At 40.3% G+C, this 19,441-nt stretch overlaps 1 protein-coding gene across 1 annotated transcript in view; it reads right to left on the bottom strand.

Annotated features, from left to right (window-relative positions):
* Nucleotides 1-17,233, bottom strand: part of LOC149222449 (putative rhamnogalacturonate lyase B) — a 40,644-nt gene extending 23,411 nt beyond the window's left edge. The window contains exon 1 of the mRNA XM_089387599.1: nucleotides 15,776-17,233. Within this exon, the coding sequence (XP_089243725.1) occupies nucleotides 15,776-17,171 (1,396 nt within the window). The 5' untranslated portion in view covers nucleotides 17,172-17,233. The remainder of the gene's footprint in view (nucleotides 1-15,775) is intronic.
* Nucleotides 17,234-19,441: the final 2,208 nt, after the last annotated feature.

The following is a 19,441-nucleotide window of genomic DNA, read 5'->3' as shown; positions in this document are numbered from 1 at the left end:
CGAAACGAAAAAAACTATGCTTGGATTCAGTTTCATTTTTACACAAGCTTGAAACGAAAAACTATGCTTGAGATTGGTTTACATGCCCCCAGCATGATGAAAGGGAGAGTCTCCTGTAACTAGATGGAAGTCACTGCGGTGAAGTAGGACGGTTATCCAACACCTTTTTGGCTTCGTCCAGATAGGGACAAAGGTGAATGGGGTGATTCCCTTCACATAACCTACAGGAAAACTTAAATTTACCACTAGGTGCATGCCTCCCAAGCTTCATTACATTCACCTAAGTAGACTACTCGTGGCTATCAGGTGGATGGAATGAAGGTTCTTTTATGAGATCAAGTGAAAGACTCGACATGGATTTTACGAGATCTAATCAAAGACTCGACTTGGAACTTTGATCCAGGGGAACTTGTTTCATTTTTTAATGAGCTTGACACAAGACAAGGAACTTTGCTCAGATTCCTTGTTTCATTTTTTAATGAGCTTGACGCAAGACAAGGAACTATTCCCATACTCCTTGTTTCATTTTTTAACGAGGTTGACACAAGACCAAGAACTATCCTCATATCCTTGGTTTCATTTTTTAACAAGGTTGACACAGGACCATGAACTATCCTCGTATTCTTGGTTTGATTTTTTAACAAGGTTGACATAAGACCAGGAACTATCCTCATATCCTTGGTTTCTTTTTTTAACGAGGTTGACACAAGACAAGGAACTATCCTCATGGGAGCTGTTTCATTTTTTAATGAGGTTGACACAGCAAAAGAACTATCCTCATTTTCCTTATTTCATTTTTTAACGAGATTAACACAAGACAAGGAACTATCCTCATATCCTTGGTTTCATTTTTTAACGAGGTTGACACAAAACAACAAACTATCTTCATTTTCCTCGATCATGACTCATAAGAGGTCATGACTTCCAAGAGGTTCTCATCAGATGGGAGAACAATGCTTTGGAAGGGATCCATATCAAGGAAACCGAGATATGGTTCTAATGCCCCCAATACATAATGTACAACATCACTGAATTGATCGTCAGTTGATGTAGGCATGGAACGGGTTGCCACATAATTAACCCATGGCGGGGATGATACCATTGGTACAAAAGGACCATTTAGGGAAGATGGTTGACTGGAAGCCATATTTGGACTGGGAAATGAAAGCTGGTCAACGGTGATAATTCTTCCTTCATGTGGGAAACAAATCACTCAAAAGAGTGTTGAAACAATAGCTCCCATTTCATAAACATAGTTGCGCCCAAGAAGTAAATTGTAATCTAAAGGGCCTGGGACTACCATCACATTCAGATAAACGATTTTTCCTCCCAAAGTAATAGGCAACTGAGGAAGGATCCCTAATGGTTGACTGGTTCCTCTGTTAAAAGCCAGTAGATTCTCGGTAACACGCACAAGCGGTGGCGAACCGAGCGCTTGCCAAGTAGTTGAGGAAAGGATACTCACAGATGCACCTTCATCTATAATAGTGCCAGATACAATCATATTAGAAACCTATACTATGATCTGGGAAGGCACATACGAAGGAAGATAGAATCTTGCCTGTCGATTCCAATCGAAGGAAGTGACTAGACTACTTGGAGGGGGTGCCATAGAAACAGGAGAATTAACCCCTTGAGTTATGATAGTGGGAGGATTTTTCTCCTGTCTTGATGGAACAGGAGGACTTCCCCCAAGCTCATTAGAATCTGAAGGAACAAAAAGAACCTGAGTGGTATCATATTCACTCTCTTCAGGAAAGGTATGATTATCTGAAGGTGAAATTGGGTCAATTGTTTCCTCGACCTGTTGATTTGGGTCGGGTATAGACTCATGGGATTCACATTTAGAGAGAGTGGGTTTGACCGACAGTTGATTTGGGTCAATCACTTTATCAACTAGTGTAGGATTAAGGGAGATTCTCTTATAACCATATGGAAGTCGTTGCGGTGAAGAAGGATGGTTATACGACACTGTTTTGGCTTCATCCAGATAGGGACAAAGGTGAATGGGGTGATTCCCTTCACATAACCTACAAGGAAACTTAACTCTACCCTTCTTTCCATGAACTTTACTACCACTAGTTGATGGTGTGTCACCAGCATGATCTCTAGAAGTTGATGACATGGGATGATGTGAATGAGAAGACCATTCTTCTAAGATCTGAGGAATATCAAGACAATTTCGAAGAAGATGGTCTTTTGCACAAAGTTTGCATGGATATCGAACTTTGTGAGGCTTGATGTACAGTTTCTCATCAGATGTTGCATTCAAAGCAATTGTTTCTTGGTTGCCCCTCTGTTGAATTTGCTTCTTCTTCTTCTTCTTCCCTTTCTTCTTCTTCTTAGCCACTTGGTTACTAGTACCAATACTTTCACCAGGTGAAGAGGAAGAAGGGGAGGAAGAAACAACCTACGAAGAAGGAAAAGGGTCAACTTTAGGATCAACTGGAGGTTGATTTTTTCCAGTTGGAGGTGTACTCGATTGCGGAGAAATCATGAAATTTTGAACCAAGGAGGTTGAAAACAACCATATTGGCAAGCCAATGGTAAGTCCCGAGAGGGATAATGTAGCCATATAAGGAGAACCAATATTTCCGAAAGGAGGAAAAGGACTAGGATTCATCAAAAGGAATTCCTTGATCGGTGGATTCCGGATTTGTCGCCATATGTTTCAACATAAGATCAACTAAGGAGTGAGTGTGGATGATGTTATCTGCGGTCAATTAATTTTATTTTAATCAAAGTAACATAACAAAAACAAAAGAGGGATAATCTAGGCAAAAGGTTTACCAAGCAACTGTGAAATGCATCATACCTCCCGACGAATCGAGAAGTACAGGGAGGAAATCTCCCCGAATGCTATGTTTGGTGTATCACAGTGTACAAGGTGACCCACTCAGCTACCTAAGGATGGATAGCAACCTAGTGTTGTCCTCCCATATATACCCAAAAGTAAGTGCAGGCCCAATCCGTATAACCATTGTCTAATGCAAAACCGCACAGTGGGAGCATTCCCATATACTTTACGTATTGTAACACCGCCCTATATACCCGAAGGTACATGGACGAGCTACGATATACTCACGTACGTGGAATGAGGTATCACACTTGGGATGTATTGTAGACAAGTTAGCAACAACTGCTTTGTTTTACGACGCCGGAACACGTCTCTAGCCTAGAACCACTAAATGTTTTCGTTAATGACAATGCTCCATTAGGTAAATTGATGTTAATTTTAAGTTGATCTTCTTTAGAATTTTCCTTTCAAGGTTCACCATGTGATGTATGTTTGCAATTCCTAAAATGAAACTAATATGATAAGCATTATTTTCATTCAATTTAACGATGAAAATCCTAGCTACTTAGGGATAGAGCAATCAGATTTCTTTCGATCAAAGAGCAAAGAGCACAATCTAATGCAATTTCCCTACACTATTCCTATGAGCACACACAAACTTTTTCAATGCAACATGCATGTATTTCTTTTCGATTTCCTTAATGTGAATATGAACAAAAGGAAATATGCACATACAATCAATCAATCTTTCATAAGAACGAAGACTTTTACGATAGTTCTGTTTCGAAGGAAAAGAAGACTTTACAACACTTTCTTTCGAATGAAGATTAATCAACTATATTCTAACTTTGACTATGGATTGATAATGACAAAGAAAACATTAAAGAAACATTAATCAATCAAATCAAAGTAGGGCTAGAAAAGGAGATAGAAACTTGTTCTCTGAGACATGACATTCATTGATCAATCAACAAGCAATCAAATAGAGGAAAGTTGGTAAAAACTCAATCCAAAGGTGAAAATTTTCCCTAAGGTGGATCAACACAGGTCAAAGAGGGCCTAACTGCATTGTAGAGCATTGTCTCTCACTCAAGGGTGCTCTGCAAAGCACTGTCTCCTGACCAAGCCTGCACTGATTCCTGAGAGGCCACTCAAGAGTCATCTAACCTCAATTTTTGACCAAAATTCAATGCAAAAGAGATGAAATACAGTCAATGAACACAAGTAGGGTCTACAAGAATGTCCTAGGAGGTGGATAAGCTACTAGGAAAGAGGATCTTCCCCAGTGGAGTCGCCAATTTGTTTTGGAGAATTTGGTATCTACAGATAAATACTAATTCCCTAGATAAGTAGTCGTATCTAGAACAACAGTTTAAAGTATTTTAGTCTTTCCCTATAAGCAATAGATAAGATTAGAAGATGAGAAGACCTACTTGTAGTTCCACTTACCTCTTGTCTCCTTTGTATTGATCCTGTCGCTCCTTCCCGTACTTAATACGCTTGAGAAGTACCTGTAAACACAACAAAAAACAAAGAATCTATCAAAGCAAAAGATCTATTGAATATAAGTGAATGGAATCAGTTACATTTCACACATATAAGCATTATAAAACAATACAAACATATGGGAGAAAGGTTCAAACACTTTATTGAATAGAAGAAAGAATTACAACAATTTGTGTTTGATTCAAAGCCATTCCTCTAGATTGGATCCCATCCACATCACATCAAAATCATGACAAACTTGTAGCATTACAATACTTGCTTCAAAGCCAAATCTCATAGCAACATTATCTCCTTACAATTCAACATAGTCTAGCCCCTGATCACTTAGATGAGTGGTCAATTTATAGGGAGATGAAGGAGGTTTTGTCATAAATGGTGGCATTGAATAGCCTTCCATACTTAGAATTAGTTCCATGGAGGAAGGGATGAGAGGATAGGATGCATCTTAACTCATTCCTCATCCATTTTTGAGCTCATAGGAGTTGATAAGTGAGGGAACCTTCTAGATGACTCCAAAAGATAAGAATATTCCCCAAACCCTATGTGAATTTTGCTCAATCTCGCCCAGCGTAGGTGAAAGGAAGCCTAAGTGCTCTGTAGAGCACCTTGGCATGGACTTAACTGCTCTGTAGCGCACCCTTACATGGGCCTACTTGTGCTGGTCCCTCTAGAGGCTATTTCTGGATGTCTTTAAGTCATGAAACTGTCTGGGAAGGAGGCATTCAAAGGGGTGACTTGTTTAGGGCATGTAGAATCTAAAATTAGGGTTTGATGAGCCCTAAAAACACTAATATGGATGATGGGATTGATGTGCCCAAATGGATCTGTAACACTTGTTCAACATAGTCTGAGTATCCGCTAATGACGCCATTGGGTTATCAGTGTAGTACTTAATGTGCCACATCAAGTACTAAATACTAATTCCCTAGATAAGTAGTCGTATCTAGAACAACAGTTTAAAGTATTTTAGTCTTTCCCTATAAGCAATAGATAAGATGAGAAGATGAGAAGACCTACTTGTAGTTCCACTTTCCTCTTGTCTCCTTTGTATTGATCCTGTCGCTCCTTCCCGTACTTAATACGCTTGAGAAGTACCTGTAAACACAACAAAAAACAAAGAATCGATCAAAGAAAAAGATCTATTGAATATAAGTGAATGGAATCAGATACATTTCACACATATAAGCATTATAAAGCAATACAAACATATGGGAGAAAGGTTCAAACACTTTATTGAATAGAAGAAGGAATTACAACCATTTGTGTCTAATTCAAAGTCATTCCTCCAGCTTGGATCCCATCCACACCACATCGAAAGCATGGCAAACTTGTAGCATTACAATACTTGCTTCAAAGCCAAATATCATAGCAACATTATCTCCTTATAATTCAACATAATTCAGCCCTTGATCACTTAGATGAGTGGTCAATTTATAGGAAGATGAAGGAGGTTTTGTCATAAATAGTGGCATTGAATGGCCTTCCATACTTAGAATTAGTTCCATGGAGGAAGGGATGAGAGGATAGAATGCATCTTAACTCATTCCTCATCCATTTTCGAGCTCATAGGAGTTGATAAGTGAGGGAACCTTCTAGATGACTCCAAAAGATAAGAATATTCCCCAAACCCTATGTGAATTTTGCTCAATCTCGCCCAGCGTAGGTGAAAGGAAGCCTAAGTGCTCTGTAGAGCACCTTGGCATGGACTTAACTGCTCTGTAGCGCACCCTTACATGGGCCTACTTGTGCTGGTCCCTCTAGAGGCTATTTCTTGATGTCTTTAAGTCATGAAACTGTCTGGGAAGGAGGCATTCAAAGGGGTGACTTGTTTAGGGCATGTAGAATCTAAAATTAGGGTTTGATGAGCCCTAAAAACACTGATCTGGATGATGGGATTGATGTGCCCAAATGGATCTGTAACACTTGTTCAACATAGTCTGAGTATCCGCTAATGACGCCATCGGGTTATCAGTGTAGTACTTAATGTACCACATCAACGCGCGATCTTGTAGAGCACTAACCAATGGGGCTTTCTTCATGTGATCATCTGTGATATTATGTGTTGTCCACACGACCTTCGTGACGAACCAAAACTAGTCTGGGTCCTCATTTCCCAAGCCCTTGAAGACGGGCAACTTCATCGTATTCGACATATTGAACGGTGGCGGAGGTGGTGGTGGTGTGGGCAAAGGTGTATGCTGTGAAGGTGACGGTGGAGGTGGTATGGGCAGATGAGGTATTCACGGAAACACTTGTCTTATTAACTAGACAACGCTCTGCGATGAAGCCTATGCTGCTCCTTCATCGTCACTCAGAGGAGGCTCAATCAACGGGCTATATTCAGGACCTATTCTCCCTCTATCCCTGAAGAAATTTCCACTTCGCGTAGCTCCAAACATCAAGGTAATGACATAACCCGCTTTTCACACAAGAGAATTTTAATCCAAGTATTCAAAGATCTTAAATACTTACCTCGTGGTCCCTTGAAGAAGTGTCGCTCTGCTTTGCTATAGCTGACCGAGGTATCGACCGCGAATTCTGTCAGAAATCCTCCTATGACTTGATCAAGCCAGTGATCGATGACGCATGCGATTTTATCTTCATAAGCTTCCAATCTCCACACTAGCTCCGGGGTCCACACTATTGGGCTGTCAAGCCTCCACCTTCCTTGGCCCCAGGTTCAGAATTAGTTTCGCCAAACAAATCCCTACAGTACTGGCCCTTTCAGCATCAATCCGGGGAGTGCGGACTGAAGTCTCACTGGAAGTAGTATGGGGGTATTCTGGAACCAAGTTTCTGCACCCAGAGATGAGCGTGATGTCATTTATGCCCTAAATCTTCCTTCACATAGACCGATAAGCCTTTAGGGATCGATATAACTCCCCTTAATCAACTTCTATACCTCTGCGAACATTTACGACTGTCTTTCGCGGACCCTGATTAGGCGGATCAAATACTTATGCGCATCAAAGATGACTTATAACCCAATACTTAGTCCGATCGGTTTAAGTTTTCACTAACCTCAACATATAACAAGATATCCTTCATGTAAAAAGTTAACAGTAGTTGCGTTCAGGTATTAATATAAATCATGTAAAGTCACGCATCAATACATCATTATTTCATAAACCCATTATAACATAAGGCGCATTCATATAATAGAAGTAAAGAGATAACACAAGTATTTCTACAACAATCTTCTTTATTAATAATCAGTTCAATCTTACAGACTCGAGACTTCCTTGCGCACTCAGCTACAGGGGTCCGTGCACTCAGTTGTGGACTCTATTCTAGGCCTCTGCACACACAACTGCAGAGCCTTCCTTCTACTCTAAGACTTCTTCGCTCTTACTCTTACTGACCCATTACATTCATCTTCACCATCTGTACTTGCCTTAGACATCCTAAGACACACTTATTTATACAATCCCATGGTCCGCGGACCATGGGTAGATCTTCAAAAGCTGACTCAACTTACATAAAAGAAGGGTAAAACCCTTTATGACACTTTAACTATCTACGCACTCCGCAACCACAACTTGCAGAGACTTTACATTTTATACAACAAAACTTGGGCTTTTGCCCCAAAATTGACCCTAGGGGACCCCATCCCAACAACTCAATAGTGAAAATGAGTGATATTTGGGCCCCTTAGCCCTATCTATCGCCATTTTTGCCATATTTTGGGGTTCATTACATAAGCTTGGGATATCCATTGAAAAAACTAGAAGAGACGCAAGGATCAATACCACACCATCTTCAACATGGAACTCTCTGTTCCAGTAAATGCAAAAAACTCATTTTTGGGCCTGTAGTACACTCAACAACTCATGTCAAGTACTCCTCCATTTCTTTAATTCATATCATTCATTATATGTATGTCTTGAACAATGCTTTCAATTGGGGTATTGGTTATGTCCATTGCAGGAACATCGCACATGATCTAGTTCGGCCAACACCCTGATAAGAAAACAACAGAGCATATATCATTTTCCACTTAGAATGATAGTCTTCCTCCTAAAGCTTTGCATATCTTGACATCATTTCTCCAAAAGGAGACATAAGGTCCTTCATCTCAACCATGTTTATCACCATATCACCTTTACATATGATAAACATCTGCGCCGATCGATAGAAACCCTCCCTCATGGCTCACCTAATGTTTGTAGACCCTTCTTCACTAACAGGATCCATGACCAATTACCCCAGCCCAAGTACCATCCTACTTACATTCTTTGAAGTACAAACTCATTATGCTACACTCATTACACATGAACACCATTTCCCGGGCCATCTCTGGTACTTTACGATGGATCTCGATGGATGCACCTACGTGTCCTACATTTGGGATATCGTTCACCCGTATTGCATAGCCCATCTGTGTCACTTCATCCGCCTCAACAACACAACACGAAGACCAACCAATGGGACCCCATTCCTCAGCAAAAAAATGCCACACATCCATACAAGTTATCGTCATTATGGGGCACCCGTCTCTGTGGTTGTACATCCAAACCACCCTCATATTCTTTTGGAAAGTGTACAAAGATTTGTTGAGAATAGCAACAAGAAATGCTAAAAATAGCATTCAGAATATTCCAATTTTGATTCGTCCTTGAATTAGAATTGTGAATTAAAATTTGAATTTAGTCTCACTAGCTGCTTGGAAAATAATTAGTTAATTAGTTGGAGAAATTCAAGCTAGAAGTCTTTGTGAAGTCATGCAACAGTTATCCCTTAAATTAAGGAGATTATCCCTTAATTAAGGAGATAAGAATGAGTTGTATTTGAGTTGTAATTAGTTAGCTCAGTTAACTGAGTTAAGTCCAGTTAAATTAGTTCCAAACAGTTTGAGGAACTAATTGTGAGTTCAGTCAGTTAATGCATGCATGCATGCAACTAGTGTACTCCAGATAATTGAGGATTATCTCATAAATAACTCATGCATGTCAGTTCAGACAAAGACCCAGTTGAGATTAAAGACAGGGACATTGTATTATCAGTTGGAGGAATTTTCCTATAAAGGAAACTCATCCATGCAAAAGGAATAAGGTTCCTTGAGGATTGCGTAGTTTTACAGGGTGTGAGATCAGTGTGAGTGATCAGTGTTACACTTGGTAACAATAGGATCACCCATGAGAAACAGAGCAAGGAAATAGGAGGATTGGAGGGCAGAGGAGAAGGTTTATGAGAAGCCTTGTTTGCCTATGAGCATCCTGGAGGATTGTACTGAGAGCTGGCTAGCTGTGAGAGCTAAAGATCTGTATTATTCTGATGTATTTCCACCTTGTATGATAATACAAATAGCGGGGTTTTTAGCTGAGGCTTTCCCCAGAGTATTCTTCTGTGTTTCATGTGTATTGATTCTTCTTCTCTATTATATGTGTTCTGCTTGATCTTGCTCAAATCGATTAAGCTTCCGCAAGTTTGATTGTAGAAGTAGATTAAGTATTTTTCTTTAGTTATATTGCATAATCAGGTTAATCTACAGTGAGAATTTCTACATGGTATCAGAGCAAAGGTGATCGAAGCTGTGAATAGTATACTGAGAAGGGAAATTCGAAGTTTGAAGTTTGGGATTGAAGGTACAAATCGAATTCATCTCATACTTTAGGTTGGTCAATGGCATTCTATGGCTTGAGACTCGAGTATGCCTTGGATGGAAACTCGAATTACATAGCATGGAAAGATCGCATGGAAGCTGTATTAGAAGACAATGGTTTGAAGGATTTCATTGATCAAGAAATCCCAAAGCCAGGTTCAACTAATGCACAAGAGTTGGTTGAATGGAAGAAGTGTGTGGCGAGGGCGAGATGGATCATCCTTGAGGGAGTTTGAGACCATATTTTCTCGAGTCTGCATGGGAAGGAGACTCTGTTTTCAATGTGGAAGACATTGAAGGACCTTTATCAGAACAGTAGCGACCAGAGGAAATTGGCGCTCAAGGATAAGCTTCGAAGAATCAAGATGGAGAACGGTGATACTATTTCCACATATCTGAACAAGCTCACCACCTGTAGAGATGAGCTTGGAAGTGTGGGAATAACTACTACCGATGATGATATGGTGAGCCTCACTCTCCTTGGCCTTCCAAAGAGCTGGCATAGCTACCAGGACTCTATGAATGGAAGGGAGAAACTGCCGGATTGGGAATGACTGTGGTCGGATCTCATGCAGGAGGAGATTAGGAGGAGCACACGAGATGGTTCTTCATCCAAGGATGATGAAGAAAATCTGGCCTTAGCAAGTAAGGCAAGGAAAGGGAAGGAGAAGGATTCTCATCCCAAATCAAATTCTTCTCATGGAGGGAAGAAGGGTGACAAATCTAAAGTTAGATGCTTTAATTATCACGAGATGGGTCATTATGCGAGTAATTGCCCATCGAAGAAGTCCAAAAAGGGATCCTCGAAAGGATCTGAAGGTGAGGCATTGGCCTCTCAGTTTGAAATGGACTTCACCCTCATTGCATGCATGGTGTCTTCAATGATGGGTTGTGGTTGGTTTCTTGACAGTGGAGCCTCATTCCACATGACAGAAGAACTGGGTATCGATTGCGATGTTGGAGGACAAAGGCTACGATGTTGTCTTCAGTAAGGGAAAGGTTTTCCTTAGACACATCACCACGAGACAAGTGAAATAGATCGGTTCACGAGTTCAGAACCTATATGCTCTTGAGGTTCAAGATGCATGCAAAGCCTTGAGGAGCAAGGCCAATGTTAGAGACTTGGTGGTTGAGAGGGAGAGTAAATTACCTGTCAACATGTAGCCCCAGAAGAAGTCTCAAACAATTGTGGAGGATCCACAATTGGAGATGCTGAGAGGAAACCGAGTGGAGGCATCCACTCATGTAGAAACCTCCAGTAGGGGGAAATTTCGAGCCAAGTGGGCAGAGGGGTCACATGTAGCCATACCTCTAGGTGTGATGTGGAGCGATGTGAAGTGAGAGTCCCAAGAAGGTTGAAATTGTGCAGGGTTCATTGAGAGGTTTTATCTCATGGATCATACCTTGCTACGGGAGCCAAAAGTACATAGTAGTGGGAGGAATCAGTGGGATTGATGCAATCAGAAATCAAAGTGACAGAGGCTAGAGCAGTCAAATACTGAAGAGTGCAGAGAAGGATTGACAACAGTGTAGAAAGGATGAGTCATCAGAAGCGTGGAGTTTTTCAGTTGACAGAGGCAATAGCAGTAAGAGACTTTGATGACAGATGCATCATTCTGATTCAAGTTGGATGTTTTTTTTTGTTTCTGGAGTTGCTAGAGCAACAACACTAGAGAGAAGTGTTTCATGTATAACATTCCAAAGGTTTAGGATCAAGATCAAGTTGAATTCCTTTCTTGTTGAGAGGGAGTGTTGAGAATAGCAACAAGAAATGCTAAAAATATCATTTAGAATATTCCAATTTTGATTTGTCCTTGAATTAGAATTGTGAATTAAAATTCAAATTTAGTCTCACTAGCTACTTGGAAAATAATTAATTAATTCATCTTGAGTTAATTAGTTGGAGAAATTCAAGCTAGAATTCTTTGCGAAGTCATGCAACAGTTATCTCTTAAATTAAGGAGATTATCCCCTAATTAAGGAGATAAGTATGAGTTGTATTTGAGTTGTAATTAGTTAGCTCAATTAACTGAGTTAAGTCTAGTTAAATTAGTTCCAAACAGTTTGAGGAACTAATTGTGAGTTCAGTCAGTTAATGCATGCATGCATGCAACTAGTGTACTCCAAATAACTGAGGATTCTCTCATAAATAACTCATGCATGTCAGTTCAGACAAAGACCCAATTGAGATTAAAGATAGGGACATTGTACTATCAGTTGGAGGAATTTTCCTATAAAGGAAACTCCTCCATGCATAATGAATAAGGTTCCTTGAGGATTGCACAGTTTTACAGGGTGTGAGATCAGTGTGAGTGATTAGTGTTACACTTGGTAACAGTAGGATCACCTAGGAGAAACAGCGCAAGGAAATAGGAGGCTTGGAGGGAAGAGGAGAAGGTTTGTGAGAAGCCTTGTTTGCCTGTGAGCATCCAGGAGGATTGTACTGAGAGCTGGCTAGCTGTGAGAGCTAAAGCTTTGTATTATTCTGATGTATTTCCACCTTGTATGATAATACAGATAGCGGGGTTTTTAGCTGAGGCTTTCCCCCAGAGTATTCTTCTATGTTTCATGTGTATTGATTCTTCTTCTCTGTTATATGTGTTCCACTTGATATTACTCAAATCCATTAAGCTTCCGCAAGTTTGATTGTAGAAGTAGATTAAGTATTTTACTTTAGTTATATTGCATAATCAGGTTAATCTACAGTGAGAATTTCTACAAGATTTTTTAGGAAAAAGACTCCCACCCACATTTTTTTCTATTCATGTCTTTTACCTAGCGGAAATTTCCATTCACCCTTGGTCGAAGCTTACACCTCACCAACAATCACTTTCCATTTTTTACGCCTATCAAAACCTACTTACACCCACTGTTGGGATGGGGTCCCTGGGGTCAGTTGAGTCAAGTTTTGGTAAATTTTGTAATATCTTTTTGTAACGAATGTAAAGTCTCCACGAAATGTGGAAGCGGAGCGCGAAGCTAGTATGAGTCAAAGGGACTTTAGTCCCTTAGGTGGGTAAGTGATAGAGTGGTTTTGAGACCCACCCATGGCCCATGGACCATGGTATAATAAAGAAAATGCTATATATAGATTAGTCAGAGCAAGTCTTAGGAAGTAAATTTTAGAGAAGAATCATTGTAAGGGAAAGGTGCTAAGGTAGGAAATGTCTATTTCCTGTAATTAGGTGAAGGGGGGAGGCTCCTCCAGTTGAGTGCGCAAAGACCTTGGTAAGTGCACAGGCTGAGTGCGCGGGCCCCTACAGCTGAGTGTGCAAGGAAAAGAAGTCTATAATTTACCGATTATACTTAATAAAGACTATTTTGAGCCAATTCTGATGCATCTTTGTCTTATTTATTACTTCTGCAAAGTTTATATATCTTTGCTCTATGTTATGATTTATATGAATTAATGCTTATTTGTTGTGTGAAAGTAGTAGATCTGTAATCTTTATGCATGTTAAAGACAATTAAGGACCTTCGCGAAGATCTACAAGTTGTTTAGATAGATTTACATTAATTGTCTGTTCAAAAGGGTTAGGGGTGCGCGAAGGTAGATCTGAGCCATAAGGACTGCAGGAACCCATCACACAAGCCTATGGATGAAAAAACCTGGTTCTTTCATCCCCTAATACTGCTTCAGGTGAGACTGCAGCCTGTGCTACGTGGGTTTTTGCCGAAAGGGCCAATAGTTAGGGTTTTGTTGGTTTGCACAGATAACATTGAACTTGGGTTAGGCCCCATCAAGCCAACAAATGGTTCCATTGCCAGGAATGGGATCTATCTGAGGAACATGTGATGTCGAATAAGTGGTTCCCTACTAAGAAGGAAATCGAAAAGTGGATCGATCGGAAGTTGCACGCATTTGTAGCTCAGGAGAATAGAAACCTGCGATTATCTAAGGAACAATGGTTGAATAGATACATGTACACAGATGAAATGAAAGCCTTCTTCTGTTTCTTTCATTATGAACTGCACGAGTGGTTGTCTAGGTTAGTGGATAGTCAGGGTACGTGGAGGCTTGACGACCCTATTGTGTGGACTCCAGAACTGGTGAAGCATCTAGAAGCTTCATAAAATAACATCCCATGTTCCATTTATCACTGGATTGATCACATCCTAGGAGGATTCATCACTGAGCTCATGATTGATACGGCCATCAACTATAGTGAAGTAGAGCACAGGTTCTTTAAGGGACCACAAGGTAAGTACTTAGAATCTCTGAAAACCTGTATTAAGATACTGTTGTGCGAAAAATGGGTTATGCCATTACCTTGATGTTTGGGACTACATGAAGCGGAAAACCCTTCAGAAAAAATGAAGAATCAGGCTTTGAATACAGTCCGTTGTTAGGATCCTCTTCCAGTGACGACGAAGGAACTATTCTGAGTACACCGCGAAGCACGCTGCAGATAGTAAGTCAGGGTATCTAGGGGATACCTCATCCATCCACTCCACCTCCACCCCCACCTACACTGCAGACACCTATACCTATAGCTCCACCTCCACCTCCACCTCCGCATCAACCATTCAACATGGCAAACACAATGAAGATGCCAATCTTTAAAGGGGTAGGAAGCGAAGACCCCGAACAATTTTGGTTCATTTCAGATGTTGTATGGACAACACAACAGATTACTGATGATAATATAAAGAAAGCGCAACTGGTCACTGCACTTCAGGACAGAGCTTGTGTTATCACAAAATCACTACTGAGGGCTGCAACCAAGCAAGATTTCATGTAACTGTTTCAGACCAGACTTTAGATTAGGAATTAGCCTTCCTAATCAGAGAGGGCTCTCTCACAGGCTTTTTGATAGAGAATTAATCACAACAACAGAGGGCTAACTCTTCACACACTTATGAAAATATAGCTGGTTGGACACACATCAAATTGGTCTTCATTGGGCTATGGAGTCTCTCACATTTAATAAACAAAATCACAATCATCTCATGGAAGTCAAGGCTCTTTGCATCAGATGTTCAAACATGCTTCACCAACACCACAGCTTGCCAAACACACAGGAAGTCAGAGCATATAATATGAATTCTGAGTGATTGTGTTATAACAAAGCTGTAAAAGAACATTAAGAGAATACACCAACATCACATTTGAACAAAATGATCCATTGAGAATCTTGAGAAGAAACAACCACTGTTTACTATTGCTGTAACAAGTCTTACATTGGCTCCAATAAAACTCTCTTTTTTGTATATAATATCCAACAACTTCTACATTCTAATCTGATCCCTTTATAGGCAAACAAACTTCTCCACCTCGAGCTTCCTCCTCCAGCATGAGGGGAGCCTCGAAGGTGGCTATTCACTATCCCTATCTAGTGCCTAACTAATTTATTAATTACAACATGTCTAAACTGAAATCACAAATGGTTTTCATTTAATCAAAATCCTAAATCTTTGCTCCTTGTCGCATGATGCTTTTCTGGCTCTTGACACATGTCCTTTAGCTGTTTAGGTTGAAGTATCTTTGAAGGAGAGTACATAGAACGAACTAGCTTTGGATTCTAGTTACGTGTATGCTTATTAATTGATCAAGAAGAATGCTCTGTTTTCACGGTCTTTGTTTCCCACATTCTCCCAAAGTATAGCAGCCTGTTCCCAAATCTTTTAATAACCCCAGACATGGAATGCTGCCATGTTTCAGATGTGCTGTAAGTGATATTAATAGACAGGTGCTTCTCTTCCTCAGCTCCCGCTCACAGTATCACACTAGCTGCTCTGCACTTTAAAATCATCACCTACAGCAGTTTCGTAGCGCGCTACGAAACTGCTGTGTGATTTAAATAAACCACAGTGTTCCTTTAAACTTCTCACAAAATTGAATAGCTGATGTTGCCAATCTTCAGTTTCACCTTTGCTATGCTGAGATTCAGAATCACATTCCCTATAACATGAACCTCCAATAGATGAACCAACTGTAATTGATGAGACCACCATGATTTTACCATCCCACTGACTCAACACAGCGTCATATAAGCCAAAACAGAGCAAGTTTGCTAGAGATATGCTATCTGCATAAGTGTGATGGGGAGGTATCTGAAACCCATCAAGCAGAGGATGTAATCCATTGTTTTCAGCCCGGGCTATTTGGATGGGTACAAGACAAATAAGTTGACAGATCCAGTTTCCAGAAACATCAATGTTAAACAGATGGTACAAACCATGGTTGCCATGACGAGCAATGGCATTATCTTTCCCAAATTGCATGGTATCAAAATGTGGTTTATATATATTTGCATCATTGAATCGAACCTGAATGGCTGCATTGGTTAATGATGCAATTGCTAATCGAAGCTTATAAAGACTGTTTTGTTCCACACCTCTTAGCTGGAATTTTATTTGCCATGTTGCGGGACGAAAGCTTCCATCATTTTCAATCCTGCATGTGTGTGCAAAGCACCAATCCCTTCTCCAGTCACTAGTCCCAACTGTATATATCAAATCGTTGTCTTTGAAGATTTCAGAATATCTTTCCCAAAGGCCATATTGCCGGAACCTTTCAGGATGATTGAGAAATAGTTTGTTGATGTGGCAAGGCTTGGGATCTGGAATGAAAAATTCTGCAGCAGTGCGATCTGGTAAACCTATCTCCCATATAGTAGGGCCATCTCTTGGGGGCTCATAGATCAAAATCCCAACATCTATCCTACAACCTGAATATATGTTAATCAAGCCTTCTTTCATATAGTCACCAAGAACACCCGGCACCCAACCATAGAGATTGTAGGTACCAGGGCAAACATTTTCTATAGAGAAAAGCCCATTCTCATCAGCTTGACTCCAAAATTGGTAGCTCTTACTCTCTTTTTGCCAAGAGCCCTTTTCCCCAGGTGTGGACAATCCCAGAAAAGCAAAACGAGCAGGGTGAACATCCTCAACAGCATATTTATCATGTACTAACAGTTGTCCAGTAATATATCCTCGTTCTGGTCTCTTTCTAAATAATGGAGATTCAGGCCACCCATAAGGCCAACTTTGTACCTCCTTTATCATCTGTAACTTTGCATCTTGCCACAAGGAGAATGGGTGAGCCTCTCTTGATGAAGAATTAAGATAAATGAAGACTGGGCCAAAAACCTTTTGCCACGCTTCTCCAGAACGAAACTTAGGACATAGCTCTTCACCCGCATAATGAGCACTATGAAACATTGCAAGCGATGTTGGCCCAACATGGGATGTCAAGTTTTGTTTTATTGGACCTCCATTACGAAATTCATCGCTAGGAGTGATGACCCAGAACCCAACCATGGGATCAAAGCTGATCCATCCATGGACTCTGTTCTCCCTATTGTCACATGAGTACTGGTACTTATCATTATCCTTGTTAGCCTCGACCACTTTAAAAAATATCGCACTTGGCACATCAAACGTATCCTTCCCTCCTGGCTCGTTCCAATTGAGATCCTAGTATCCTCTGTTCGTTTCTTTGTTGAGAATTTCGAGCAAATTGTCAAGCCCTCCATAACCTATGCCTGTAATTATCCCCGCTGGTTTTGATATGGTGACATCGCACAATTCCATTATCTAATGCAATGTGAGCATCCTGATCCACAAAATACACATCGCCCCCCTAACACTTCCGCTACAGAGTGCAGAACTAATAGCATACTTATCAAAAGTGTGATAAATGTAATCTAATGTAGCGCAAGTCTTCTGAGAGCCATGGTTCTTGGAATATTTACAATCTCCCTCTGAATTTAACTTGTGCTTTGGTAATTCTTTAAACTCCAAAACTTCTGTGGCTGGAAATCACCAACATCTTCAGCGATATTATCCAAGGAAATGTTCTTCAAAAAGGACATGGCATCACCTAGCATGTAAACTTTGAGCTCAAATTCTGATGAAGCCTTGCTTACAGCTTGAGAAGTTTCTTGGTCGCCAGCTGGAGCATGTAACCGGCACGTTACCACGTTTGTAGAAGACAATATCTAAATAATACCATCCACCTTGACAAAGGAAATTCATCTATTTCGAACTCTGCCATTTGCGCCATCCTTCTTTTATTTCTATTTAATGCGCACTCACCCTTTTAACGACACCAGTTAACCTAAAACCAGCTCTTGTGCCACTAATAATGGCGGCCTTGTAGCATATAAAACTACTCGACACTTGGCATTAATCACCGCATTTGAAAAGAGCACTTTCATGTCTTCAATATATGCATTAATAATGAACCAACGTGCTCGATAATACTCAAGACATTTTCATTTATATCAGTCATTTTAAAAACCCCTGTATTTCTTAGATCCATCCATGGTGCCATCATGTTCTCCAGAAAGCAAGGCGGAATTAATAACTCCATTGGTACTAGCCAATATCAAAGGCTTCTTTCTTCCATCCATTGTCAATGCCTCAGCCAGATTTAGGCTCGATATGCTCATTTCTTAATAAACCACCCCAAATTATACTAAGCAACAACATAGCAACTATCTGCTTTTAGAGCTTCAGAGTATTTCTGAATTCCTTCATGGACAATTTCTACAAGTTTGAAACTGGTCCCAAGGTCTGTCAAAACAATTACTAAGTACTCCGCAGCATGAACAAGGTGTGAACATGAACTTTATCATAAATATTTTTCAAATCTTTCAATCCATTGTGGCGCCCTGCTTTGTGAAAGAAGTTACAGATTGTGAAAAGACAATCCCAAATGTCAAACACTCTATGACTTATAAAATTTAATAGATTCTTTGTCTAGAGGATTCAACACAAAATCTCCTGCAAGTCTCCCACATTAGTATGTACATCTTTCACAATCACCCATGAGCCAGAATTCAGAGATAACTCCCTTAATGTATTTGATGGCAATCCTACAATAGCTGCATCATCATAAGGTGTCTCCTTGAACATACTGCCACTGCTCTCATCAACATTCCTGGAGGGAAGTAGAACTCTGTACAATAAGCATGCTAGGATTTGGACCTTCACTGAAAACTCAAACAAATCCCCAGTTTCGTAGCATGCTACGAAACCACTCAAACAGGTAGCGCTGCGAAACTGCTAAAAAGAATTCTGGCGCTGCGAAAATACCCTGACTTTAAGCTAGACTAAAAAATTTTGACAACAGCATTTTCAGTGATAACAGCTTGGACTTGGTATATTAAATTCTGTCAAGATAGACCTGGCGCGACGATGTCAGAGACTCAGTAGGCGTTGAATAATGAGTTTAAAAAGCCTAAGTCTTAGGTGTAGTCTGTAACAAAGTTTAAGGAAATACAACAAAGGGTAAATGAGTCTGTGTGGGACTTTGATCAGAGGTTGAAGTGCTTGATCCGACAAGCTAATATGTCTATCACGGATTCTCAGCATAGGGATTGGTACATCACATCTCTCCTTCCCCATCTAAGATTACCATTATCACAACAGAAGATAGGAAAGAAATCAGAAGTTGTGGAGATCGTGATGAGGTTGGAAGCCTCACCAGTGCAGGATACGAATATTGGAGTTCAATAGATTTAGTTGCAGCTAGAAAGCCTGCATATGGAGTTTTAGAGTTTGAAGACAAGAAAGGATGCTCAGAC

This window comes from Pinus tabuliformis, chromosome Q (genome assembly GCF_031772625.1).
Source record: "Pinus tabuliformis cultivar Carrire ecotype Pingquan chromosome Q, CPIR1, whole genome shotgun sequence".
Taxonomy (NCBI): Eukaryota; Viridiplantae; Streptophyta; class Pinopsida; order Pinales; family Pinaceae; genus Pinus; species Pinus tabuliformis.
Note: the sequence above shows the minus strand (reverse complement) of the source record. Positions and strands in the feature narration are given on the sequence as shown.